Source organism: Ranitomeya variabilis, chromosome 1 (assembly GCF_051348905.1).
Source record: "Ranitomeya variabilis isolate aRanVar5 chromosome 1, aRanVar5.hap1, whole genome shotgun sequence".
In the NCBI taxonomy this organism is placed as follows: domain Eukaryota; kingdom Metazoa; phylum Chordata; class Amphibia; order Anura; family Dendrobatidae; genus Ranitomeya; species Ranitomeya variabilis.
The window spans coordinates 877,684,093-877,707,679 of record NC_135232.1 but is presented as its reverse complement, the minus strand read 5'-3'; the positions used below and the strand labels follow the sequence as shown (position 1 = coordinate 877,707,679).

Genomic DNA, 23,587 nt, shown 5'->3' with positions numbered 1-23,587 from the left:
AAAATGGGCCAAATTGAAAACTCCTCCAGAAACCTTACTCAATGGGAAAACTGGAGTGAGATACAACAAAAAAAAGTGACATTTGGTAAAAGTAACATTTCATGAATCTGTCCAAAACATCTGATTAAGCCAAGTTGTTGAGGATGAATTTAAAAAAAAAAGTATTAAAAAAGATAATTAGATGCAAATGCTAAATCTACGGTACTAAAAATCAGCAAATTACTCCAGAAAAGTGGAGAAACAGCAGTGCTGAATCGGGGCCTTTGTCCTATATTAGTAATCAGGTTTAATAGTAGCTCTATCTCACTATTACTTGTTGTCTAGAACCAGTATCGTTAGTCTGACTGTGTATTGTGAACTGAAGCTGTGGTACGGTGTGTATGTATTCTGTGGTTTTTTTTCCATTATATACTTAATTGATTTCAGCACAGGAAAGTTCGAACATTTTATATTTTTTCTGTTGAGATGAGATCCAATACTAATGTTAGCAAAAACAAACATACGGAGAGAACACAGATAATGTTTCTTACATAAGTCCTTAGGCTACGTTCCCACGATGAGCTTTTTGGGGCGTTTTTACTCTGCGTGCTTTTGCTTCATCAAAAATGCAGCATCTTACAGTCCCAGCAAAGTAAATGGGATGTATAGAAATCAGTGCTTCTTTTTAATAAGGCCTCTTTCACACGTCAGTGTCTCCGGTACGTGTAATGACAGTTTTCTCACGTACCGGAGACACTGACACACGTAGACCCATTCAAATTAATGGGTCTATGCACATGTCTCCGTGTTTTCACGGACCGTGTGTCCATGTGCAAAACACAGAGACATGTTCGTTTTTCTCCCGCAGCACGTACTGCAATACGTCCTGCACACGTGCACACGGAGAACAGTGTGCACTCTCCTCCGTGTGCACGTACCGCCCGCAGGAGAGACAGCGCTACACTAAGCGCTGTCCCCCCCCGCATGTGGTGCTGAAGGCAGAATTCATCTCTTCTCCCCCAGCGTTCGTTGGAGAGAAGAGATGAAAGATCATTTTTTTATTTTTTTTTTGTGAAAAATAAAGTTTGCATGTGCCCCCCGCCTCCCCCCCCAGTGCGCCGCCTGGCCCCTTGCCAAAGAAATACTCACCTAGCTCCCGCGATGTCTCTTCTGTCCTCTCCGCGCTGGCAGCTTCTCCTGTGTGAGCGGTCACGTGGTACCGCTTATTACAGTCAGTGAATATTCCCTGACTGTAATGAGCGGTCCCACGTGACCGCTCACACAGGAGAAGCTGCCAGCGCGGAGAGGACAGAGGAGACATCGCGGGAGCTAGGTGAGTATTTCTTCGGCAAGGGGCCAGGCGGCGCACTGGGGGGGGGGGAGGTGGGGGGGCACATGCAAACTTTATTTTTCACCCCCAAAAAAAATAAAATTGATCTTTCATCTCTTCTCTCCAACGAACGCTGGGGGAGAAGAGATTAATTCTGCCTTCAGCACCATATGCGGGGGGGACAGCGCTTAGTGTAGCGCTGTCTCTCCTGCACGGTCCGTGTGGTCCTCAGGCGGCACACGGATGCCGCACGTGTGCCACACTGATGTGCCACTTGAGCACACGGACACGGATAACTCCGGTATCGATTTCTCCGGTACCGGTATTATCTGGACGTGTGAAACCGCCCTAACACTGCTTAAACTGACCTGCGGTGCGTTTTTCAAATCCGCAGCAATTTCTCTTGTAGGTACCCTGAGTTTTCTGTGCAAAATTTCCCCTTAGACATGCATTAGGTGTGGAAATTCCACAGGTAAAAAAACACACATGCGTTATTAGTGCCTATCCGCAGTGGAAATGCATAAAAAATGCATGTAATCCCGCACCGGAGTACATCAATAAAGTTTGGTCAAAGCAAAAAAAACAGGAGGTATCAAAAACAAAGCAGCTTTATTTATTTGTTAAAATACAACACAAAAACGAAAGTAACCTAATTTAAATAATAGGTGCAGAAATGGTGCAGAAAATCTGCAACATCAAAAACCAGCCAGAAGCTCAATGTGGGAATGGGGCCTTAAACGGAATGCGTCATCAAAAAAAGACCTATTGTTTAAATCTGATTTTTTTATATTAAAGAGGTGGTCCAGGCAAAATGAAAAGTTTATTAGGGGCTTGGATCTGTCAAAAATAACATACTAGTTAATACTCCCTTACTGGCAACCAACCAAATCTAGGACGCTCTATGGTATGCGCTAACACGGCAAGTGGACACATTACGGTACAAACAGCAGCACAACCGCTGCTGCCAATTACTGGCGATTAAAGCAGCTTTTTATCAGATGTTTTTCTGTTGACACAGTGCTCAAGTCACGTGTCCAATTAGTTAATTTTCTTTACAGACCCAATTTTTTATTTTTTTTTTTGCTAATTAGGCTTTTGACTAGTCAGTGGGGCGTCAGTTTCCTCAAACTAGTTAACCCTCTTTGCATATGTTAGTGGGCGTGATAACTTGATTTGCAAGAGCCAACGTCCTCGCCAGCTCCCTGCAGATCCTGCTCATGCGCCCGCCTCTATTCAGCAGTGTCATTGCCCCTGAAGCTGGTGGGTGTTCGCTTCCCAAAAGTGCAGAATATGTACATGAGCCATCTTCTGCACCTTCTGTCTTGCCTCTTTGAAGCTGGGAAGCATACATCCTGCTTTAGATGTGCCTTATGAAAGATGTTCTCATGCGTGAGGTTTGCAGAGAGCTTGCGGTTAATGCTGCTCATCACTAGTCCCTATCTTTTGTATTTGTTCATCTAATGGGCATGTGCAAATGTCATTGTGAAAAAAGAGGGAGCAGGGGAGCTGTGATTGGTGGAACCTAAAGTGATTGGTGGATCCTGTGTTATGAGCTATGTATAGAGGCGTTGCCTGTCGTTATCATAATCCTGCCTCAGAGGACAATTCTGCGCCATCTTGAAGGAGGAAGTCTTTTTTTCTTCTCCAGCAAGATGGCGCTGCCGGCGCAATAGTTATCGGATCTCTATACACACCGATAGCTGCTACTGCGCAGGCGTGGTGGGCGTCATTTTCAAATTATTTTTTTCATTGCTCAATTAAGTAAGCAAAAGGGATTACGTGCACCGTAAGCATGCGATTATGCTGCAGCGCGGGGCCACAGCCGGCACCTGCCTGCACAAGCGTTTTGTTTTTATTTCTTCAGTATGTTAGGTATTCATTATGTAAACTAGGGGGCAGGTCAGTGAGGGATCAGTGACCGGTCAGCAGTCTGCATTATGAATATCTAATCAGAGCACCACATACATGAACCCGGCGTTAGGGCGCGAGAATCTCATTAACACAAAACTGAAAATAAAGATTAAGAAACAGCCACAAGATGGATTTCATCAACCAAGGTATCATTTTATTCAGTATAACGGCGCCGACCTTACACTTGTGTGTAGGTTACTATTCATAATCCTCCTGACAGGTTCCCTTTAAGTATGTGTTTTGCTGAACACCGTTTTGAATAGTGCAGTCTACTACACTATTCCATACTTTTATTTGTAGCATACTGCCATATATACATAGTTGGGCTCTGCCGATTCCAGCAGTAACCACGACTATGCGCTTGCACACTTGCTGTCATATGACAACTAGCGTATCATCCATGTCTTGCAGTGTTCTATTCACTGACATCGCTGAAACTAGTAGTCACATTGCTGCAAGTATGACTGCACTGGAACCAGCAGAACCAAATCCTAGCGTAGATATATATGTATCATATATTTTTTTTTTTTATAGGTGTGGGGAGGCGTAAATAGAACTTTTGCTATGGGGCCCTGTGATTTCTATATATGCCCCTGCTTGCAGGGCAGTAATTATGAGGGCAATCTGGCCTGTTGCTCAGAGCACGAGGCTCCAGGAATCCAATGACCAGATTCCCCTCATCATAAGTGGCATGCCGAGCAGGGAGAAGGGGCCCAGACGCATTTCTTGTACAGGGGCCCCAAGCTGTAAGTGTGCGGCCCTGGTATGATGATAATCTTAAACAACAAAAATAAACAAAATAAAAACAATTTTGTGGGAATGCTTCGATTTCCAAAATAGAGAAAAATAAACTACAAAAATGTATTTTTTTTAACTTTTTTAATAATTTACCAATAAAGAAAAAAAAAATAATAATAAAAAGCACTGTTACAATAAAATAGTCTAACACATTGACTATAAATCACAAACTATACTTTATAAAGTAAAAATTATTAGGGTAGAATAATGAATACAAATATTGGGGTTCCTACATGAACACAATTGATGAAGTGTCTGGTCATTGATGGACAAAATACTGAGGTTGTTAAGGAATTAAAGGGAACCAGTCAACTACAAATGTGATTTACCTTCAGATACGGGGTCAATCTGCAGGTTAATAGCGCTACAATGCAGACCAGGTGCCTTTATACAAACCAATGCTACCAAGAGAAAATGAACCTTAGGCTGCCGTCACACTAGCAGTATTTGGTCAGTATTTTACATCAGTATTTGTAAGCCAAAACCAGGAGTGAAACAAATAGAGGAAAAGTATAATAGAAACCTATGCACCACTTCTGCATTTATCACCCACTCCTGGTTTTGGCTTACAAATACTGATGTAAAATACTGACCAAATACTGCTAGTGTGACGGCAGCCTTTTCCTCCCAGGAGCTGCCGGCTTTCAGTCATAGAGGTGTGCTGGGAGTGATTACAGTCATTTTAATCTACGTTGTGAGCAGCGACTCTAGGCACGCCATGGTACTGTGATAGCTCGCTCTGCACAGATTCACTGCTGAGAGAGCTGTCAATCAATGTGCTAGGGCGTACTTACAGCTACCGTTCACTATCTACTGAGTGGTGGTCAAGCACCCCCCATATGACTGAAAGCTGGCAACTCTCCGGAGGAATAAAGTTAATTTTCTCCATGCAGATGCACTTTCAATAAGGCAGTTGGACTGCATTATAATGCTATTAACCTGAAGATTATCCCTATATACAGGTTAATAGCATTTGGGGACTTGGTCCTCCTTAACCTATGGACTCCTCCCTAAAAGTTTTCTAAAATAAAACAAAAGAATTGATTAAATAAATTTGTGTTTAGGTTAAGTAAATATGCAGCTTACTAATGAACTCTTAATTTTTGTTCCCAGCTATCCAGCTGTCTGTGAATTCCTTCAGCACAATAACTTATTATCTATACTTCGAGCTCATGAAGCCCAGGATGCCGGGTAAGTTAGCAATTAGAACTATTCATTTACTGGTTAACACACAAGATGTGATGGCTGAAGTTTAATTAGGGTGAGTTAACACATTTTCTAAAACCGTGATAAAAAATGCACCACAGACGTAACGTTTCAACTAAGCTCATGATGACACCGCTGGGCTTCAACAAAACTTTATTAGCTTGTGCCATTTGTTCAGTGCCCATCTGAAATCAGGGAGGTGGACAAACTAAGCACAGAAGTCAAGCTTACTGCTCCTATAATCCACTCAATATGGCTTGATTGATGTCTCTGAGGACAGAGTACATCATTCCAAGTCTTTCTGAAATCTTAAATGGAGAAAAAATGGTGTGCACTAGGGATAAAATAAGACGAGGTGCAGGTGTAGAGGACTGAATCGTCCTAATACACTAGGGATAAATTTAATACACCGCACACTCTAGGGGTATATTTTGTGACAAACTCAAAATGTATTAAAGTGCTACAAATCTATTATTCAACAGTGCAGTAGGCGACCAGAAGTCAAACTGACAACGTTTCGACTCTTCCCGAGTCTTTATCATGTGGTCGCTTAGCAAGGTGAATAAAGATATAGCATAAATAGTATCCTTGGAGCATATAGAGTATCTTATACAGTATGTTAATAGTGTGCGTATAGCCTTGCCTTGTTGTACCGCAGATGAAGATCTGGCAGTGCTGGTAAGTAGTGAAAGGAATTAACCTTATAGAGTGTGCTAATAATATGTGAACAGCTTTGCCTCGTTGTACTGCAGATGAAACCTGACAGTGCTTGTAAGTAGTGAAGGAGTTAACCTTGTATAGTATGTTAGCGGTATGCGGATAGCCCTGTCTTGTGGTACAACAAGACAGGGCTATCCGCATACCGCTAACATACTATACAAGGTTAACTCCTTCACTACTTACAAGCACTGTCAGGTTTCATCTGCAGTACAACGAGGCAAAGCTGTTCACGTATTATTAGCACACTCTATAAGGTTAATTCCTTTCACTACTTACCAGCACTGCCAGATCTTCATCTGCGGTACAACAAGGCAAGGCTATACGCACATTATTAACATACTGTATAAGATACTCTATATGCTCCAAGGATACTATTTATGCTATATCTTTATTCACCTTGCTAAGCGACCACATGATAAAGACTCGGGAAGAGTCGAAATGTTGTCAGTTTGACTTCTGGTCGCCTAGTGCATTGTTGAATAATAGATTTGTAGCACTTTAATAAATTTTGAGTTTGTCACAAAATATACCCCTAGAGTGTGCGGTGTATTAAATTTATCCCTTTCTGAAATCTTAGGCATGTGGTGTTGACAGTGCCTTGCGAAAGTATTCGGCTCCCTGGAACTTTTCAACCTTTTCCCACATTTCATGATTCCAACATAAAAATGCCAAATGTAAATTTTTCTTGAAGAATCAACAACAAGTGGAACACAATTGTGAAGTTGAATGAAATTTATTGGTTATTTTAAATTTTTTTGGAAATTCTAAAGCTGAAAGTGGGACGTGCAATATTATCCGGCCCCTTTACTTTCAGTGCAGCAAACTCACTCCAGAAGTTCATTGTGGATCTTTGAATGATCCAATGTTGTCCTAGATGCCTAATGATGATAAACATAATCCACCTGTGTGTAATCAAGTCTCCGTATAAATGCACCTGCTCTGTGACAGTCTCAGGGTTCTGTTGAAGCACAGAGAGCATCATGAAGACCAAGGAACACAACAGGCAGGTCTGTGATACTGTTATGGAGAAGATTAAAGCCGGATTTGGATACAAAATGATTTCCAAAACTGTAAACATCCCAAGAAGCACTGTGCAAGCGATCATATTGAAATGGAAGGAGTATCATACCACTGCAAATCTACCAAGACCCGGACGTCCCTCTAAACTTTCATTCAAACAAGGAGAAGACTGATCAGAGATGCAGCCAAGAGGCCCATGATCACTCTGGATGAACTGCAGAGATCTACAGCTGAGGTGGGACAGTCTGTCCATAGGACAACAATCAGTCATACACTGCACAAATCTGGCCTTTATGGAAGAGTGGCAAGAAGAAAGCCATTTCTCAAAGATATCCATAAAAAGTGTTGTTTAAAGTTTGCAACAAGCCACCTGGGAGACACACCAAACATGGAAGAAGGTGCTCTGGTCAGATGAAACCAAAATCGAACTTTTTTGCAACGATATGATTGGCGTAAAGTCAACATAGCTCATCACCCTGAACACACCATCCCGACTGTCAAACATGGTGGTGGCAGCATCATGCTTTGGGCCTGCTTTTCTTCAGCAGAGATAGGGAAGATGGTTAAAATTGATGGGAAGATGGATGGAGCCAAATACAAGACCATTCTTGAAGAAAACCTGTTTGAGTCTGCAAAAGACCTGAGACTGGGACGGAGATTTGTCTTCCAACAAGACAATGATCCCAAATATAAAGCAAAATCTACAATGGAATGGTTCACAAATAAACTTATCCAGGAGTTAGAATGGCCAAGTCAAAGTCCAGACCTCAATCCAATCGAGAATCTGTGGAAAGAGCTGAAAACTGCTGTTCACAAACAATCTCCATCAAACCTCACTGAGCTCGAGCTGTTCGCCATGGAAGAATGGGCAAAAATTTCAGTCTCTCGATGTACAAAACTGATGGAGACATACCCCAAGCGACTTGCAGCTGTAATCACAGCAAAAGGCGGCACAACAAAGTATTACGTTAAAGGGGCCGAATAATATTGCACTCCCCACTTTTCAGTTTTTGAATTTCCACAAAAATTTAAAATAACCAATAAATTTCGTTCAACTTCACAATTGTGTTCCACTTGTTGATTCTTCACCAAAAATTTACATTTGGTATCTTTATGTTTGAAGCATGATATGTGGGAAAAGGTTGAAAAGTTCCAGGGAGCTGAATACTTTCGCAAGGCACTGGAGGTGTACTTCCAATGCAGGTGCAGTGAAGCAGGTGGAACTTGCTTGTGCGGTAAGTCGATTGAGCATGGGCAAATACATCTCACTTCATTGTACATGTGCTGGAAGTAGCTGTCCCTTTAAGCCATTGTATAGAGCTCATGTACCAGGAAAAATAACCATACGTGTTCCATAAAATGTCGTATTAGCGAGGCTTTGTCCTCTAAAAGCATTTCTGTCACAAGCAGAATACTTTTATGTATGGAAGATTGTGGCGCTGCCATACAGGAGCACACCTACGAAGCTCCAGGAGGTCTCCCTGTGTCTCCATAACACTCATAAACTCTGTAGGTCTGTGAATCTATACTGCTACTTTTTTTCTTTTTTTAAGATAAAGAGGGAAAAACGACAATCAAAGAAGTCCCAAATATTGAAAAAAATGCTTAATATTTTATTGCTAAAGATATCAAGATGGAGGAAGGGGGAGACCAACATGTGATGATATAAAAGCAGGGGGCACACAGCACAGGAGCGAGCACAGAAAGTATACAATACTAACAACATACAATACTTTTGTACCATTACGTGGTGGTCTCCCCCTTCCCCCACCTTGATGTCTTCACCAATAAAATATTTTGCATTTGGGACTTCATTGATCGTTGTTTTTCCCTCTTTTTCTTGCAATCCTCTATGACGATTTGTCCTCACCTAATAGTCTGATTATAGTAATAGCATGTCTGATACAGTATAATATTATTTAGGTTTGTTGTCGTTTTACTTATGCTAGATATTCTACTTTCTTCCAAGAGTAATCTCTATGCTACTTTTTTTGAAGAAGATTAATTTTACAAATGCGTTTTGTAATGCTGACTAAGCAGAGCGCCATCTTTTTTTCCTTTGTTTTTTGATATTTTTTTTCCATAATATATACAGTACCAACTCCATTAATGCAGCTTCACGTAACGCAGCTTCACATAACGCAGCACATTTTTCTTGCGCTACTAGACTACTACTAAAAACAAGTGTCTAAATCATTCTGCTCTTCAAGGTGTAACATGCTATCTATGTTCACTGTCCATCCTGGAACTGTAACATATTATTATAACTATTATGTTTTTGTATATTGTAGATATCGTATGTATAGGAAAAGCCAAACAACAGGCTTCCCCTCCTTAATCACAATATTTTCAGCACCAAATTACCTAGATGTATACAATAATAAAGGTAAATCATCAGTTTATCATTTATTGTGTTGCAAAGTCCACGAAGTGTAATTTCTGATACCATTTTTATCCCTCAGACAAGACGTTAGGATAAGTTAACTGTATTGGTTTGTGGTTTTTAAAGATGTACTGGGCCTTGTGTGTGATGACTTGTTCCCCATCTCAACCATTGAAGGCCAAGTTTCAACAGTCTGTTCCACTTGTCCCTCAGATGTGCTACAACTTGGACTATAAAATAATTTATGGTAATTTAATAGAAGGGATGAATGTGAGATACATGGTATCTCTAGATACATTACTCTGGTATGTGGCATAAGATACAATACATCAAAAGCCCTGTTTCTGAAGATCAAAATGAGAGTGTTATTGGCTGGCAATTTCTGCATAAAAAAACACTGTGTATAGATTCCAGTTTGATAATCATTAGTGGAGTTAATTAAATCAATCAGTATTTAATTATGGGTATGTGTATATCTAAGGAATACTGTAATTTAATGTGTTTTAAGTAGTAACATCTAGACTGTCCTTGTTTCTATCAACATGGATCTTCAATCATCTTCAGTCTTTCTATCGCCAGTTGTAGAGGACCTGATGGCTTTCCTATTATGTCTGTTTTAGTAAATATCTGTATGACCTACAAAATAATTCTGGATCATCTCATTTTAGAATTTGTATCTCTGCCCCATGATTCCACACTGAAATTTATGAGTAAATTGTCAATTAGGCGTTACCGTTCCTCTTGACTTGTCCTCATACAGTCAGCATTAAATGGACAGCATCCGTTTATGGCATAGGTGGCATAGGTGGTTTTCCGTTATTGGATGCTGCCCTTCCCGTGGTTGTTCCTTCCCGGTGAAAGACCTGGCTATTCATTGCTTGCGTTGAGAAACACGTGATGGTGTCTCCGCGGCTTTTCTACATCTGTTTATGTATAGACACACCCCTGTTGGTATCACCTAGTCCTAAATTCATATCTTTCTAGGAGGAACAGAACAATGCAGTGGTATTAGTATAAATGCTGTAGTATTATGTCACTATGGTGGATACAGACATTTCAGAAGAAATGACAAAGCCATCAGATAGATAGGGTGCAAGAATACTGCTCTGTGGAGGGAAAGGCAAATTATGGACTTTATTGTTCTTTAGAGTCCCTATGATCATTCTGATTTATATTAAAGGGAACCTGTCACACCCTCCACCCCCCCCCCCTAGGCATTTGTATCTAAAAGAGCCATCTTGTGCAGCACTAATGCTGCATTCTGACAAGGTGGCTCTTTTAGTTCTTGTTCCTGCCACTGCTGAAAGAATCGTTTATCAAATGTGTCCCTCATACCTTGAAGTCGTTAGGGGGCAGGTCTTTCCCCTTAACACAGACGCACCACAGCCGTCAGTTACTTCCTCATATTTACAGGGTGCCGCCTCCTCAGCGTTATTGAATTTTCCCGGCACCTGCGCTGTGATCTTAGGCCTTGGGCATGCGCAGTTAGCGCTGCCCATCCACTGACATCACTTGATGTCTTTCTTATTGCGCCTGCGTGGACGCGTGGCCCAAAAGTCCCAGCCCCGCAGTGTGAATAAATCAGAAGAGACTGCGGGGCGGTATCTCGGGCCGCGCGTCCACGCAGGCGCAATAAGAAAGACATCAAGTGATGTCAGTGGACGGGCAGCGCTAACTGCGCATGCCCAAGGCCTAAGATCACAGCGCAGGCGCCGGGAAAATTCAATAACGCTGAGGAGGCTGCGCCCTGTAAACATGAGGAAGTAACTGACGACTGTGGTGCGTCTGTGTTAGGGGGGAAAGACCTGCCCCCCTGACGACTTCAAGGTATGAAGGACAAATTTGATAAACGATTCTTTCAGCAGTGGCAGGAACGAGAACTAAAAGAGCCACCTTGTCAGAATGCAGCATTAGTGCTGCACAAGGTGGCTCTTTTAGTTACAAACGCCTGGGGGGGTGACAGGTTCCCTTTAAGGATTTGCGCTTATACCCATCCTAAGCACTAGACTGGACAGTCTACCTTAAAAGCAGGTTTCCATGCTAAAGTGAAAACCTGAGATACATTCCTTGGCTTGATTTGCAATAGGACAAATAGATATTATGGCTGGAGGGGTTGAATATTGGTAAAATATGTTGCTATGCCACATGAAATTCTGCACTTAAGCAAACATTATGCCTTAGTTTGAGAGGCTGCCTTAATAAACTATTTAAAAAGTTTTCTTGAAATGACCTTCAGCGTGTAGAGGAGCGGTAAAGGTTGCCAAATGAGATTTTGGAATCTGTTTAAAATATCATCTTAATAACGTTCCAGTCCAGACGAGTGCCAACAGGCCATTGTATTCTGTAATACATTTTACACTAGAGCAGTTTTCATCAAGGGTGATGTTGAACTTTCACATTTCACCGTCTTTGACGCTTGGCGACAAGCTTTGCTGATCTCTTCGGCATTCAGTGTCAGATTCCAGCTTATGATCGGTCCTTCTTTGTGCTCTTGCTACAAATGACCTACAACACAAACTGGAGAAGCAGTGTCTGCTTGAGTTTTTTTTAGCAATTCACAGGTTATGGATAAGGATCTGCATCTACTCCTCCCGTCTAATCTGCTATCTCTTGGATAACTCTCTTCTCAACCCTTTACAATCTGGTTTTCGCTCTTTACACGCCACTGAAACTGTCCTCACTAAAGTCTCTAATGATCTAATAACAGCTAAATCCAAAGGTCATTGCTCCCTGCTGATTCTCCTGGATCTCTCTGCCGCATTTGACACTGTGGATCATCAGCTTCTCCTCACTATGCTCCGCTCTATAGGCCTCAAGGACACATCCCTTTCCTGGTTCTCCTCCTACCTCTCTGACCCCTCCTTCACTGTATTTTTTGCCGGCTCCTCTTCCTCTCCTCGTCCCCTTACTATCGGGTTCCGCAGGGCACAGTCCTAGGCACCCTCCTCTTCTCTCTATACACTGCCCCTATTGGACAAACAATCAGCAGATTTGGGTTCCAGTATCATCTCTATGCTGACGACACCCAATTATACACTTCTTCCCCTGACATCACCCCTACCCTAATTCAAATACCAAGGATTGTCTGTCTGCTGTCTCTAACATCATGTCTTCCCTCTATCTGAAACTAAATCTCTCCAAAACGGAACTTCTTGTGTTTCTCCCTTCTACTAACCTCACTCTACCCAACATCGAAATTACCCTGGAGGGTTCAACCATAACTCCCAAGCAGCATGCCCGCTGTCATGGGGTCATATTCGACACCGAACTTTCCTTTACTCCCTATATCCGATCACTCACTCGCTCTTGTCACCTGCATCTTAAAAACATCTCCAGAATCCGACCTTTTCTCACCTTTGAAACTGCTTAGAATCTTACTGTCGCTCTTATTCATTCTCGTCTGGACTACTGCAACTCTCTTCTGATCGGTCTCCCTCTTTCCAAACTTGCTCCTCTCCAATCCATCTTGAATGTGGCAGCCAGGGTCATATTTCTGTCCAGCCGCTTCACCGATGCCTCCATCTTGTGCCAGTCATTACACTGGCTACCCATTCGCTACAGGGTCCAGTATAAACTCATCTCTCACCCACAAAGCTCTCCACAGTTCTGCACCACCTTATATCTCCTCTCTCATCTGTCTGTTGCCCTACACGTGCCCTCCATTATACAAAGGACCTAAGACTAACATCCCCCGTAATCCGAACCTCGCACCTCCATCTCCAAGAATTCTCTCGTGCTGCGCCAGCTCTCTGTAATGCAGTTCCCCAGACAATCAGACTGATACCTAGCCCCGACCTATTCAAGCGTGCTTTGAAAACCCATCTCTTCAAACAAGCCTACCACATCAACTACTCAGTAAACTAAGTTTGCCCTGTTCCCTCCTTCCAAATATTATTCTGAATCTGCACCCTACTATTCATCTGTCTCCACACCCTCCATGCACATGATAACCGCACTTGATACTTGACTATTGCATTTAAACACACGGGCTAGTGACCGGCTCATGCATCTTTATATGAAAATCCCTATCTATATATATAATTGTCTAAGCGGTACTTCTGTCTGTTTGTTTGTCTGTCTGTCTGTTTCTCTGTAACGGAAATCCCGGGTCGCGGCCGGCTGGCCGCGACCAATCAGCGACAGGCACAGTCTGGCCCCGAATTGGCCCCTCCCTTCTTCCGTCCAGTCAGTGCCCCCTCCATACTCCCCTCCAGTCAGCGCCCACATAGCGTTTTAGGATTGCATTACACCGCGGCATAACGCGGTGTAACGCAGTCCGTTAACGCTGCCATTAACCGTGTAAGTGTGCCCAACTTTTTACTATTGATGCTGCCTATGCAGCATCAATAGTAAAAACATATAATGTTAAAAATAATTTTTAAAAAATTATATTCTCACCTTCCGTTGTCCGCGCCAGCCTTTCCCGTTCCTCGCGACGCTCCGGTCCCAAGAATGCATTGCGGCAATGACCGGAGATGACGTAGCGGTCTAGTGAGACTGCTACATCATCACGTGTTATTGCCGCAAGGCATTACTGGGAACGGAGCGTCGCGAGGAGCATCGCTAAACACCTGGGCTGGATCCGGGGCCGCCGGAAGGTGAGTATATAACTATTTTTTATTTTAATTATTTTTTTAACAAGGATATGGTGCCCACATTGCTATATACTATGTGGGCTGTGTTATATACGGTGTGGGCTGTGTTATATACTACGTCGCTGTGCTATATACTACGTGGCTGTGCTATATACTACGTGGCTGTGCAATATACTACGTGGCTGTGTTATATACTACGTGGGCTGTGTTATATACTACATGGCTGTGCAATATACTACGTGGGCTGTGCTATATACTATGAGCTGTGCTATATACTGTGTGGGCTGTGCTATATACTATGTGACTGTGCTATATACTACATGCGCTGTTATTTACTGCGTGGGCTGTGTTATATACTGCGTGGGCTGTGCTTTATACTACATGGGCTGTGTTATATACTGCATGGGCGGTGCTATATACAGTACAGACGAAAAGTTTGGACACACCTTCTCATTTAAAGATTTTTCAGTATTTTCATGACTGTGAAAATTGTACATTCACACTGAAGGCATCAAAACTATGAATTAACACATGTGGAATTATATACTTAACAAAAAAGTGTGAAGCAACTGAAATTATGTTTTATATTCTAGGTTCTTCAAAGTAGCCACCTTTTGCTTTGGTGACTGCTTTGCACACTGTTGGCATTCTCTTGATGAGCTTCAAGAGGTAGTCCCCGGGAATGGTTTTCAATTCACAGGTGTGCCCTGTCAGGTTTAATAAGTGGGTTTTCTTGCCTTATAAATGAGGTTGGGACCATCAGTTGTGTTGTGCAGAAGTCTGGTGGATACACAGCTGATAGTCCTACTGAATAGACTATTAGAATTTGTATTCAGGCAAAAAAAAACAGCAAGTAAAGAAAAACGAGTGGCCATCATTACTTTAAGAAATGAAGGTCAGTCAGTCCGAAAAATTGGGAAAACTTTGAAAGTGTCCCCAAGTGCAGTGGCAAAAACTATAAAGCGTTACAAAGAAACTGGCTCACATGAGGACCGCCCCAGGAAAGGAAGACCAAGAGTCACCTCTGCTTCTGAGGATAAGTTTATCTGAGTCACCAGCCTCAGAAATCGCATGTTAACAGCAGCTCAGATTAGAGACCAGGTCAATGCCACACAGAGTTCTAGCAGCAGACACATCTCTACAACAACTGTTAAGAGGAGAGTTTGTGCAGCAGGCCTTCATGGTAAAATAGCTGCTAGGAATCCTCTGCTAAGGACAGGCAACAAGCAGAAGAGACTTGTTTGGGCTAAAGAACACAAAGAATGGACATTAGACAGGTGGAAATCTGTGCTTTGGTCTGATGAGTTCAAATTTGAGATCTTTGGTTCCAACCACCGTGTCTTTGTGCGACGCAGAAAAGGTGAACGGATGGACTCTACATGCCTGGTTCCCACTGTGAAGCATGGAGGAGGAGTTGTGATGGTGTGGGGGTGCTTTGCTGGTGACACTGTTGGGGATTTATTCAGAATTGAAGGCATACTGAACCAGCATGGCTACCACAGCATCTTGCAGCGGCATGCTATTCCGTCCGGTTTGCGTTTAGTTGGGCCATCATTTATTTTTCAACAGGACAATGACCCCAAACACACCTCCAGGCTGTGTAAGGGCTATCTGACCAAGAAGAAGAGTGATGGGGTGCTACGCCAGATGACCTGGCCGCCACAGATGGTTTGGGGTGAGCTGGACCGCAGAGTGAAGGCAAAAGGGCCCACAAGTGCTAAGCTCATGAAGGGAATGCCAACAGTGTGCAAAGCAGTCATCAAAGCAAAAGGTGGCTACTTTGAAGAACCTAGAATATAAGACATAATTTCAGTTGTTTCACACTTTTTTGTTAAGTATATAATTCCACATGTGTTAATTCATAGTTTTGATGCCTTCAGTGTGAATGTACAATTTTCATAGTCATGAAAATACAGAAAAATCTTTAAATGAGAAGGTGTGTCCAAACTTTTGGTCTGTACTGTACTACGTGGCTGTGCAATATGCTATGTGGCTGTGTTATATACTATGTGGCTGTGCTTTATACTACGTGGCTATATAATATACTACATGTCTGTGCTATATACTACGCGGCTAGGCTATATACTACGTGGCTGTGCTATATGCTACGTGCGCTGTGAGACTCTTTCGCCCAGGGCCCTCAAAAACCTGCAGTTGGCCCTGGCTTCACTAATTGTTCGTGGCTGGCCGGGCGCGACCAATCAGTGACAGATGCAGTCTGGTCGTGCGTTGACACGGGATTTGAACCACGCTTCACTAATTAGTCGCTCCCGGCCGGCCGAATCCTGTGTATTCATTGTATTATTCTGAAATCTTCATAAATAAACTACATACATATTCTAGAATACCCGATGTGTTAGAATCGGGCCACCATCTAGTTTATTATAATTGCCAGACCTGAAATAGCAAGCACTTTTCACCTTTTGTGTCCCCCCATTTCCTTGTAGATTGTAAGCTTGTGAGCAGGGACCTCACCCCTAATGTCACTGTTTAAATTGTCTTAACTTGTATTGAATTTATTGTCTGTACATGTCCCCGCTTAATTGTGAAGTGCTGCGGAATATGTTGGCACTATATAAATAAAAATTATTATTATTATTACGCCCAAAGTGATTACTCTGTTTTTCCATCTTGTTGCAGCTGCAGTATTGAAGTATGAGAACAACGTCATGAATATCAGACAGTTCAACTGTTCTCCTCATCCATACTGGCTTCCAAATTTCATGGATGTTTTTACTTGGTCATTACCATTTGTTGGCGAAAAAGGTGAGTTTATCGATCAAAGATTACTTTTCCTGATATATTTCATAAAATATCAATAAATCTAAACAAATAAAAAGGGAAATGACCTTCACAATATGACATGATGAGGATGAAGAGGAACATGCCATTATTTGTGGTCGTGCAGATTACTATTAAATGTGTTGTGGAAATACTGTGTGCCTGCATAATATAGCCGTGTACAGAAGAACCAAGGATTTGAAAGATTGTTTTCTTGAGATGAGACATCTTTTTAGTAACAAAAAAGAATAAAAGTTTTCTTAATGCATGTATACATCAAAGTCTGTAGCTCTCCAAAGTTACCGTATTTTCCACTTTGTAAGATGCACTTTTATTTCCCCCAAATTGGGGGGGAAATGGGGGTGCGTCTTACAATCGGAATAGTGAAAAAAAAATAGAGAAAAAGTGATGGAATCTCTTACTGCGGTGCTGGCTGCGGAGCGGGCGGGCTGGCAGGAGGCAGGGTCATCGGTGGGGCAGTGCAGCGGGCCTGGAGCTGGGTGTGGCGGCACGGTTTCTCCGGTGTTAAGGCGGCGCAGGGCATCGCCATTGCGCTTCCGGTATTCGGAGCTTCTGGTTTCCGGAATAAGCGCATGTGCCTACTGCACAGGACTTCAAGAAAATGCCGCCGAACCAGCACATGCACAGATGGAGCGCTCGGTCACTCAGCTCTCGATCTGCGCATGTACTGCATTAGTTCTCGGCAAATACTAGCTGGCAGCAGGGTGAATTCTGGGCTCCGCTGCACACGGAGCCCTAAAGCAGAGGAGGGAAAGAAGCCTGATTCTCCTCCTCCTCTGCAGGGATAGATATTGATTGGTGGAGGGAACTGTTGCTGAGCTGCCTCCACCAATCAGATATCTGTCCCTGCACAATGTATAGTGTGCCATCCGCAGATCCCCCATAACAGTGCGTCACCACAGATCCCCTTTAACTGTGTCATCTGCAGATCCCCAATAACGGTGCGTCACTACAGATCCCCCCATAAGTGTGTCATCCGCAGATCCTCCCATAAGTGTGAACCCTGCAGATTCCCCATAAGTGTGTCATCCGCAGATCCTCCCATAAGTGTGTACCCTGAAGATCCCCCATAACAGTTCATCACCACAGATCCCCCCCATAAGTGTGTCATCCGCAGATCCTCCCATAATTGTGCACCCTGCAGATTCCCCATAAGTGTCTCATCCGCAGATCCTCCCATAAGTGTGAACCCTGCAGATTCCCCATAACAGTGTGTCATCCGAAGATCCTCCCATAAGTGTGTACCCTGAAGATCCCCCAAAACAGTGTGTCACCACAGATCCCCCCCATAAGTGTGTCATCCACAGATCCTCCCATAAGTGTGCACCCTGCAGATTCCCCATAAGTGTCTCATCCGCAGATCCTCCCATAAGTGTGTACCCTGCAGATCCCCCATAACAGTGCGTCACCACAGATCCTCCCATAAGTGTGTACCCTGCAGATTCCCCATAACAGTGTGTCATCCGCAGATCCTCCCATAAGTGTGTACCCTGAAGATCCCCCATAACAGTGCGTCACCACAGATCCTCCCATAAGTGTGTACCCTGCAGATTCCCCATAACAGTGTCATCCGCAGATCCTCCCATAAGTGTGTTCCCTGAAGATCCCCCATAACAGTGCGTCACCACAGATCCCCCCCATAAGTGTGCACCCTGCAGATTCCCCATAACAGTGTCTCATCCGCAGATCCTCCCATAAGTGTGTACCTTGCAGATCCCCCATAACAGTGTTCAAAGATAGAAAGTTAGGCTGACAGCACAACTGACAAGCGGATGTCCGTCCTAATTCCACTGGACCCAAGTGGAAGAGTACATACCATGAATTGAAGTGAAGGACAGCATCCAGTCCAGGTGAAAAAATGCTTGAAAAAGACCTTGATGGTTGAAACGTCGCATTTGGCACAATAAAGAAAAAAATTTTCACCTAGACTGGATGCTGTCCTTCACTTCAATTCATGGTATCCCCCATAACAGTGTGTCACCACAGATCCTCCCATATGTGTGTACCCTGCAGATTCCCCATAACAGTGTGTCATCCGCAGATCCTCCCATAAGTGTGTACCCTACAGATCCCTATAACAGTGCATCACCCGCAAGTTTTTTGCACACTATTTGGCTCGAAATATTTTTTTTCTTATTTTCCTCCTCTAAAATCTAGGTACGTCTTATAATCAGGTGCGTCTTATAAAGCGAAAAATACGGTACTTTAAATTGAAGTTACAGAAACCTCTGATCATCATCAGGTTATCAGATGTTTTCCTGAACACCCCCATACCCTCATGAAAGGAATCTGTGGACTTCACACAACCTCCACCCCATCCTGTCTTCTGACGCATGGATAACTTCTACCTGTGAAAGCTTATGCATGATTTCATATGTATTGACAAGGAAAAGATCTTTATGATGATAATCTGGATCTATTTACTTGTGGTAGAAAGAGTGCAGATTAAGGAAGCCCTTTTTGTTTTTCCCACAGTGACAGAGATGCTTGTAAATGTTCTCAGCATTTGCTCAGATGATGAACTCTGCTCAGATGAAGATGCTGATGGTAAGAGGATTTTGGTGCTCCATTTCCAGTTTTTATTGCATTTGCTAATCTAAATGTGCCTGTATGTAAAGTGGATATAAGCATCCTGTACAAGGATGAGAGCTAAAGGAAATCTGTCAGCTAATTTTTGCTGACTCATCTGAGAGCAGCATGGTGTAGGCAAAGAGAAGCTGAATCCAATGATGTATCACTTAGTTTACTGGGTGCAGCAATTCTGACACAATCAGACTTTTTAGATTTAGCAATCAGCAGAGCTGAGGAAGCGAACCCCTCCCACACCAGGCTCTCTATAGACAGTGAGGTGCTTATCACAGAAGGGGGCGGAGCTGGACCAGCTTGTCGCAGCAAGATGATTAAAGCTTCAATCCAAGTAAACAACACCACACAGCGTGTGATACATCGTTGAGTTCAGTGTATTACACCCTACCTCACATTCCTCACAGTGCCATGCCTGTTTTTATTGTCCAAAAAAAAGTTGTTTTTTAAGGGGTTTTGATGTGATTTTTATTTTGTGTAGTTCAGAAGAAATTTGTGTGATTTTGTGTCAACTTGTGGCTGAGTTTATTTTATTATATTTATTGTATTTTGATCTCTGTAATATACTAACATGTGGCTGTGTATGCTAGGACTTACTAACCCACTCATACTAAATGCTGCTAATCCCAGTTCTAACTATAATAGGTGTATACCAGCACGGCTGTCAACCACTGTGCAAAGCCACAGATCCACACCAAGTTACACCTGACTCATGCCAGTATCTTGTGATGTTTGCCAAGTTTTTGAAGTAGATCTGCAGCATACAATAAGGTCCTATTTAGGGGGCAGTAAATCCAGGGGACAGAAGTTTAGCCTTTAGCCAAAAGAAAAAAAAAAATCAGTGTACCTTTTAGCTAACAGCTGGTATTAAAAAGGACTGCAGATTCACGGCTTTGAGTCCGCTATATTCATAACGAGAGTACCCCTACTTTTCTCCATTACGTCCCTCCTTTTTTCACTGCCTTTTCCTTTCTCCAGTTACTACTTTTTTCCTTTCTCCACTGTCTCCCGCTTTTCTCCTTTACCACCTGCTCTTCTCCACTACCTTCTGACTTTTTCCCCCTTTTTTCTCTTCTCGCTCTGCTTCAGTTTTTCATGCTTCTTTCAGCTATGACTCATGAGCTGTTACATACTTCACAGGGTATTATGAACACTTTAGAACTACTAAAGAAAACCCGAGCAGCGAGTACACTCGCTCACCACTAATAGTAAGAATGGTAAGAATTTACAAATACAACCCCATTTCCCAAAAGTTACATGTAAAGAAAACCAGAAAGCAATGATTTGGAAATCTTGTTGCCATGTTTTATTCACAACAGAACATGGAACACAGATCACAAGGTGAATCGGTGAAATCGGTGGCAGCAACACATCTCAAAAAAGTTGGGCAGTATGTAAATGTCTGGGGAAGTAAGGAGACCAATTGTTATAGTTGTGAGAGAGGAATGTTGTCTACTTGTTGTCTGAGGTAGGATTCTAGCTGCTCAACAGTCTTGGGTCGTCTTTGTTGGATTTTTCATTTCACAGTGCACCAAATGTTTTCTGTTGATGAAAGGTCTGGACTGCAGGCGGCTGGTTCACCACCTCAACTCTTCTTCTGCTAAGCCATGTTGTTATGATGGATTCAGGATGTGGTTTACCATTTTCTTGCTGAAGTATGCAAGGCCTTCCCTGAAATAGACTTTATCTAAAGGTTACTTATGTTTTTGTAAAACCTCTATATAATGTTCAGCATTGACAGAGCCTTTCAAGATGTGTAAGCTGCCCATAGACACTAATAAACCCCAACACCATCAGAAGCGCAGAGTTTTGATCTTTGCGCTGATAACAAGCTAGGTGGTCCCTCTCCTCTTGAGGGTTAAGGACATGGTGTTCATAGTTTCCATAAATAATTTCACATTTTCATTCCTATGATCACAGAACAGTTTAGCATTTTGCCTCACTCCATTGTAAATGAGCTTTGGCCCACAGCAGTCACCAACGTTTCTAGATTGTGTTGATATATGACTGATTCTTTGCATGATAGAGCGTTACCTTGCAGTTGTAAATTTCACTGGCAACTGTGTACCTGTTTTTAATGCAGTGCCACCTGAGGTCCGTAGATCATGAGCATCCAATACTGACTAGTCCCCTGTGAACATAGATTTCTTCAGAATCTCTGAATTTTTTGATGATGGGATATTCAAAGTATCCCAAATTTTATGTTGAGTAACATTTTTCTTAACCCCTTAATGACCGCCAATATGTCATTTTAGTGACCTGAGATGTAAGAGAATAGCATCCCCCGAGGGGTGACAATCCAGCAGCTGTCGGCTGTCCACTATAGCTGACAACTTGCTGCATCAGCCACGATCAGTGTATCACCGTCCATATCTGTTTAACTTCTTAGATGCTGATGTCAATAATGACCATATCATATAAATGGTTAAAAGAGTGTTCGGTCTCCCTCTTTATCCCCATCGGCACTCTGAGATCATGATTGTGTTGTCCTGAGGTTCACTTATGGCAGTTCGGCCAAATAGTGGCCTTAGAGTCAGCCGGCTACAGTGGCCTGTTCAAAAGTTAGCAACATTTTGGTGGTAAAAATAAACGTTTTCATTCCTGTCATGTCACTTTGTATTAATTCCTGAAAAGCACCTCAAGGGTTAATAAACTACCTGACAGTAGTTTTCAGTATGTTGGGGTTGCTGTTTTTAAAATGTTATCACTTTTGGGGGTTTCCCAATATATGGGACCCCTAAAGTCACTTTCCATGAAAATAATGAAAAATTGCTGCTACATTTTTAAACTTCCTAAAATGGTAACAAAATAAAATAACATTATACAGATTGTGCTGATGTAAAGCAGACATGTGGGAAATGTTATTTATAAATGTTTTTGTGTGGTATGACTATCTGGATTAATGGGATCATTAAAAGTTTGAAAATTGCTTTTTCTTACAATTTTGTCAAGTTTCTGATATTTTTTATAAACACAAAACATATTGACCTAAATTAACCATTATCATAAAGTATAATGTGCCATGAAAAAAACAGTCTCAAAATCACTGGGATTTGTTGAAGCGTTCTGGAGTTATTACTACATAAAGTAACACTGGTCACATTTTAAAAACTTGGCCCAGTCACTAAGTGGTTAAATTGTTCCGCAATATTTAGACATAGCCGTTCAGATTGGTGAACATCTGACCATTTTTGCTAATGAGAAATTCGTTCGGCATCACTAACATGTTCTGTTCATACAAAGCCAAGTGACTTGAAACTTAACCCTCTGTTTTTCTTTCGGACCACTTACTTTTCAAGCCTCTTCTTAACCCTGTCCCAACTTTTTTTGAAATGTGTTGCTGCCATCAATTTCTAAATGAGTTGATGTGTTCAAATGACATTTAAATATGTTAAACTATCAACTTCTGATTTGTGTTCTATGTTCTATTGTGAATAAAATGTGGCTATAAGAGATCTCCAAATCACTGCATTCTTGTGTTCTTTACATTTTACACAGCTTCATCACCATTTTGAATAGTTAGAGCCACAATATAGAGGAGTTTCAAAACATACAACCCTACTGGACACCTGTGGATATCTTAAGAGGGGTTGCTGGGATATTCTTAAGAGTTATAAAGTATTTGACCAACTTGGGTGCATGTTCAATTCTGGTGTCCCCAATATTATATAGTAGTCTCCTTCACCATAAAGGGAATCTGTCATGTGATTTTTTAGTAGGATACTAATAGTGTCCTGTAATAGGACTTGGGCAGCCCATTCATAATCTAACATTTTTTTTGCTGTAGCTTCTCCCGTTGCTAGAAGTGTTGGAGAATTCACAGCCGCTGGCTTGGCTAGTCAAGCGTATGTAAATCCAAAATAAATATGCACTGCTCTCTGTGCCCATAATCCCACCCACCCCTCTGTGCCAACATCACAGGTATTAAATCCAAACTGAATATGCACTGTTCCCCTCGCCCATAATCCCGTCCTTTCTTCTGCATTGCGATGCTGATAGTAAATGGCAGTATAGCAATATCCTGCATGTACAGACCTAAGGAGGCATCATGCAAGACTTTTACTATCACTGACCATAATCCTGCCCACTTCTGTGCTGATGTCGGTGATGGTAAAAATGTTGCGCATGTGCGATGGCTCCCTACGTCAGCCCATGCAGGGTATTCCTGGGGGTTGGCGGGAATATGGGCTTACATCTGCTGGACTAGTTGGCGCGCGGCTGGGAATTCTCTGGTGCTTAAAGCATGAAAACTGTAGAATA

General features: G+C 42.4%; 1 protein-coding gene across 3 annotated transcripts in view; it reads left to right on the top strand.

The window, feature by feature from the left end:
• Positions 1-23,587, top strand: part of PPP3CA (protein phosphatase 3 catalytic subunit alpha) — a 362,283-nt gene that overhangs the window by 299,084 nt on the left and 39,612 nt on the right. For all 3 annotated transcript variants that reach the window (XM_077277903.1, XM_077277913.1, XM_077277922.1), the window contains exons 7-10: positions 5,132-5,209; positions 9,256-9,350; positions 16,583-16,708; positions 19,220-19,291. In XM_077277903.1, the coding sequence (XP_077134018.1) occupies positions 5,132-5,209; positions 9,256-9,350; positions 16,583-16,708; positions 19,220-19,291 (371 nt within the window). The remainder of the gene's footprint in view (positions 1-5,131; positions 5,210-9,255; positions 9,351-16,582; positions 16,709-19,219; positions 19,292-23,587) is intronic.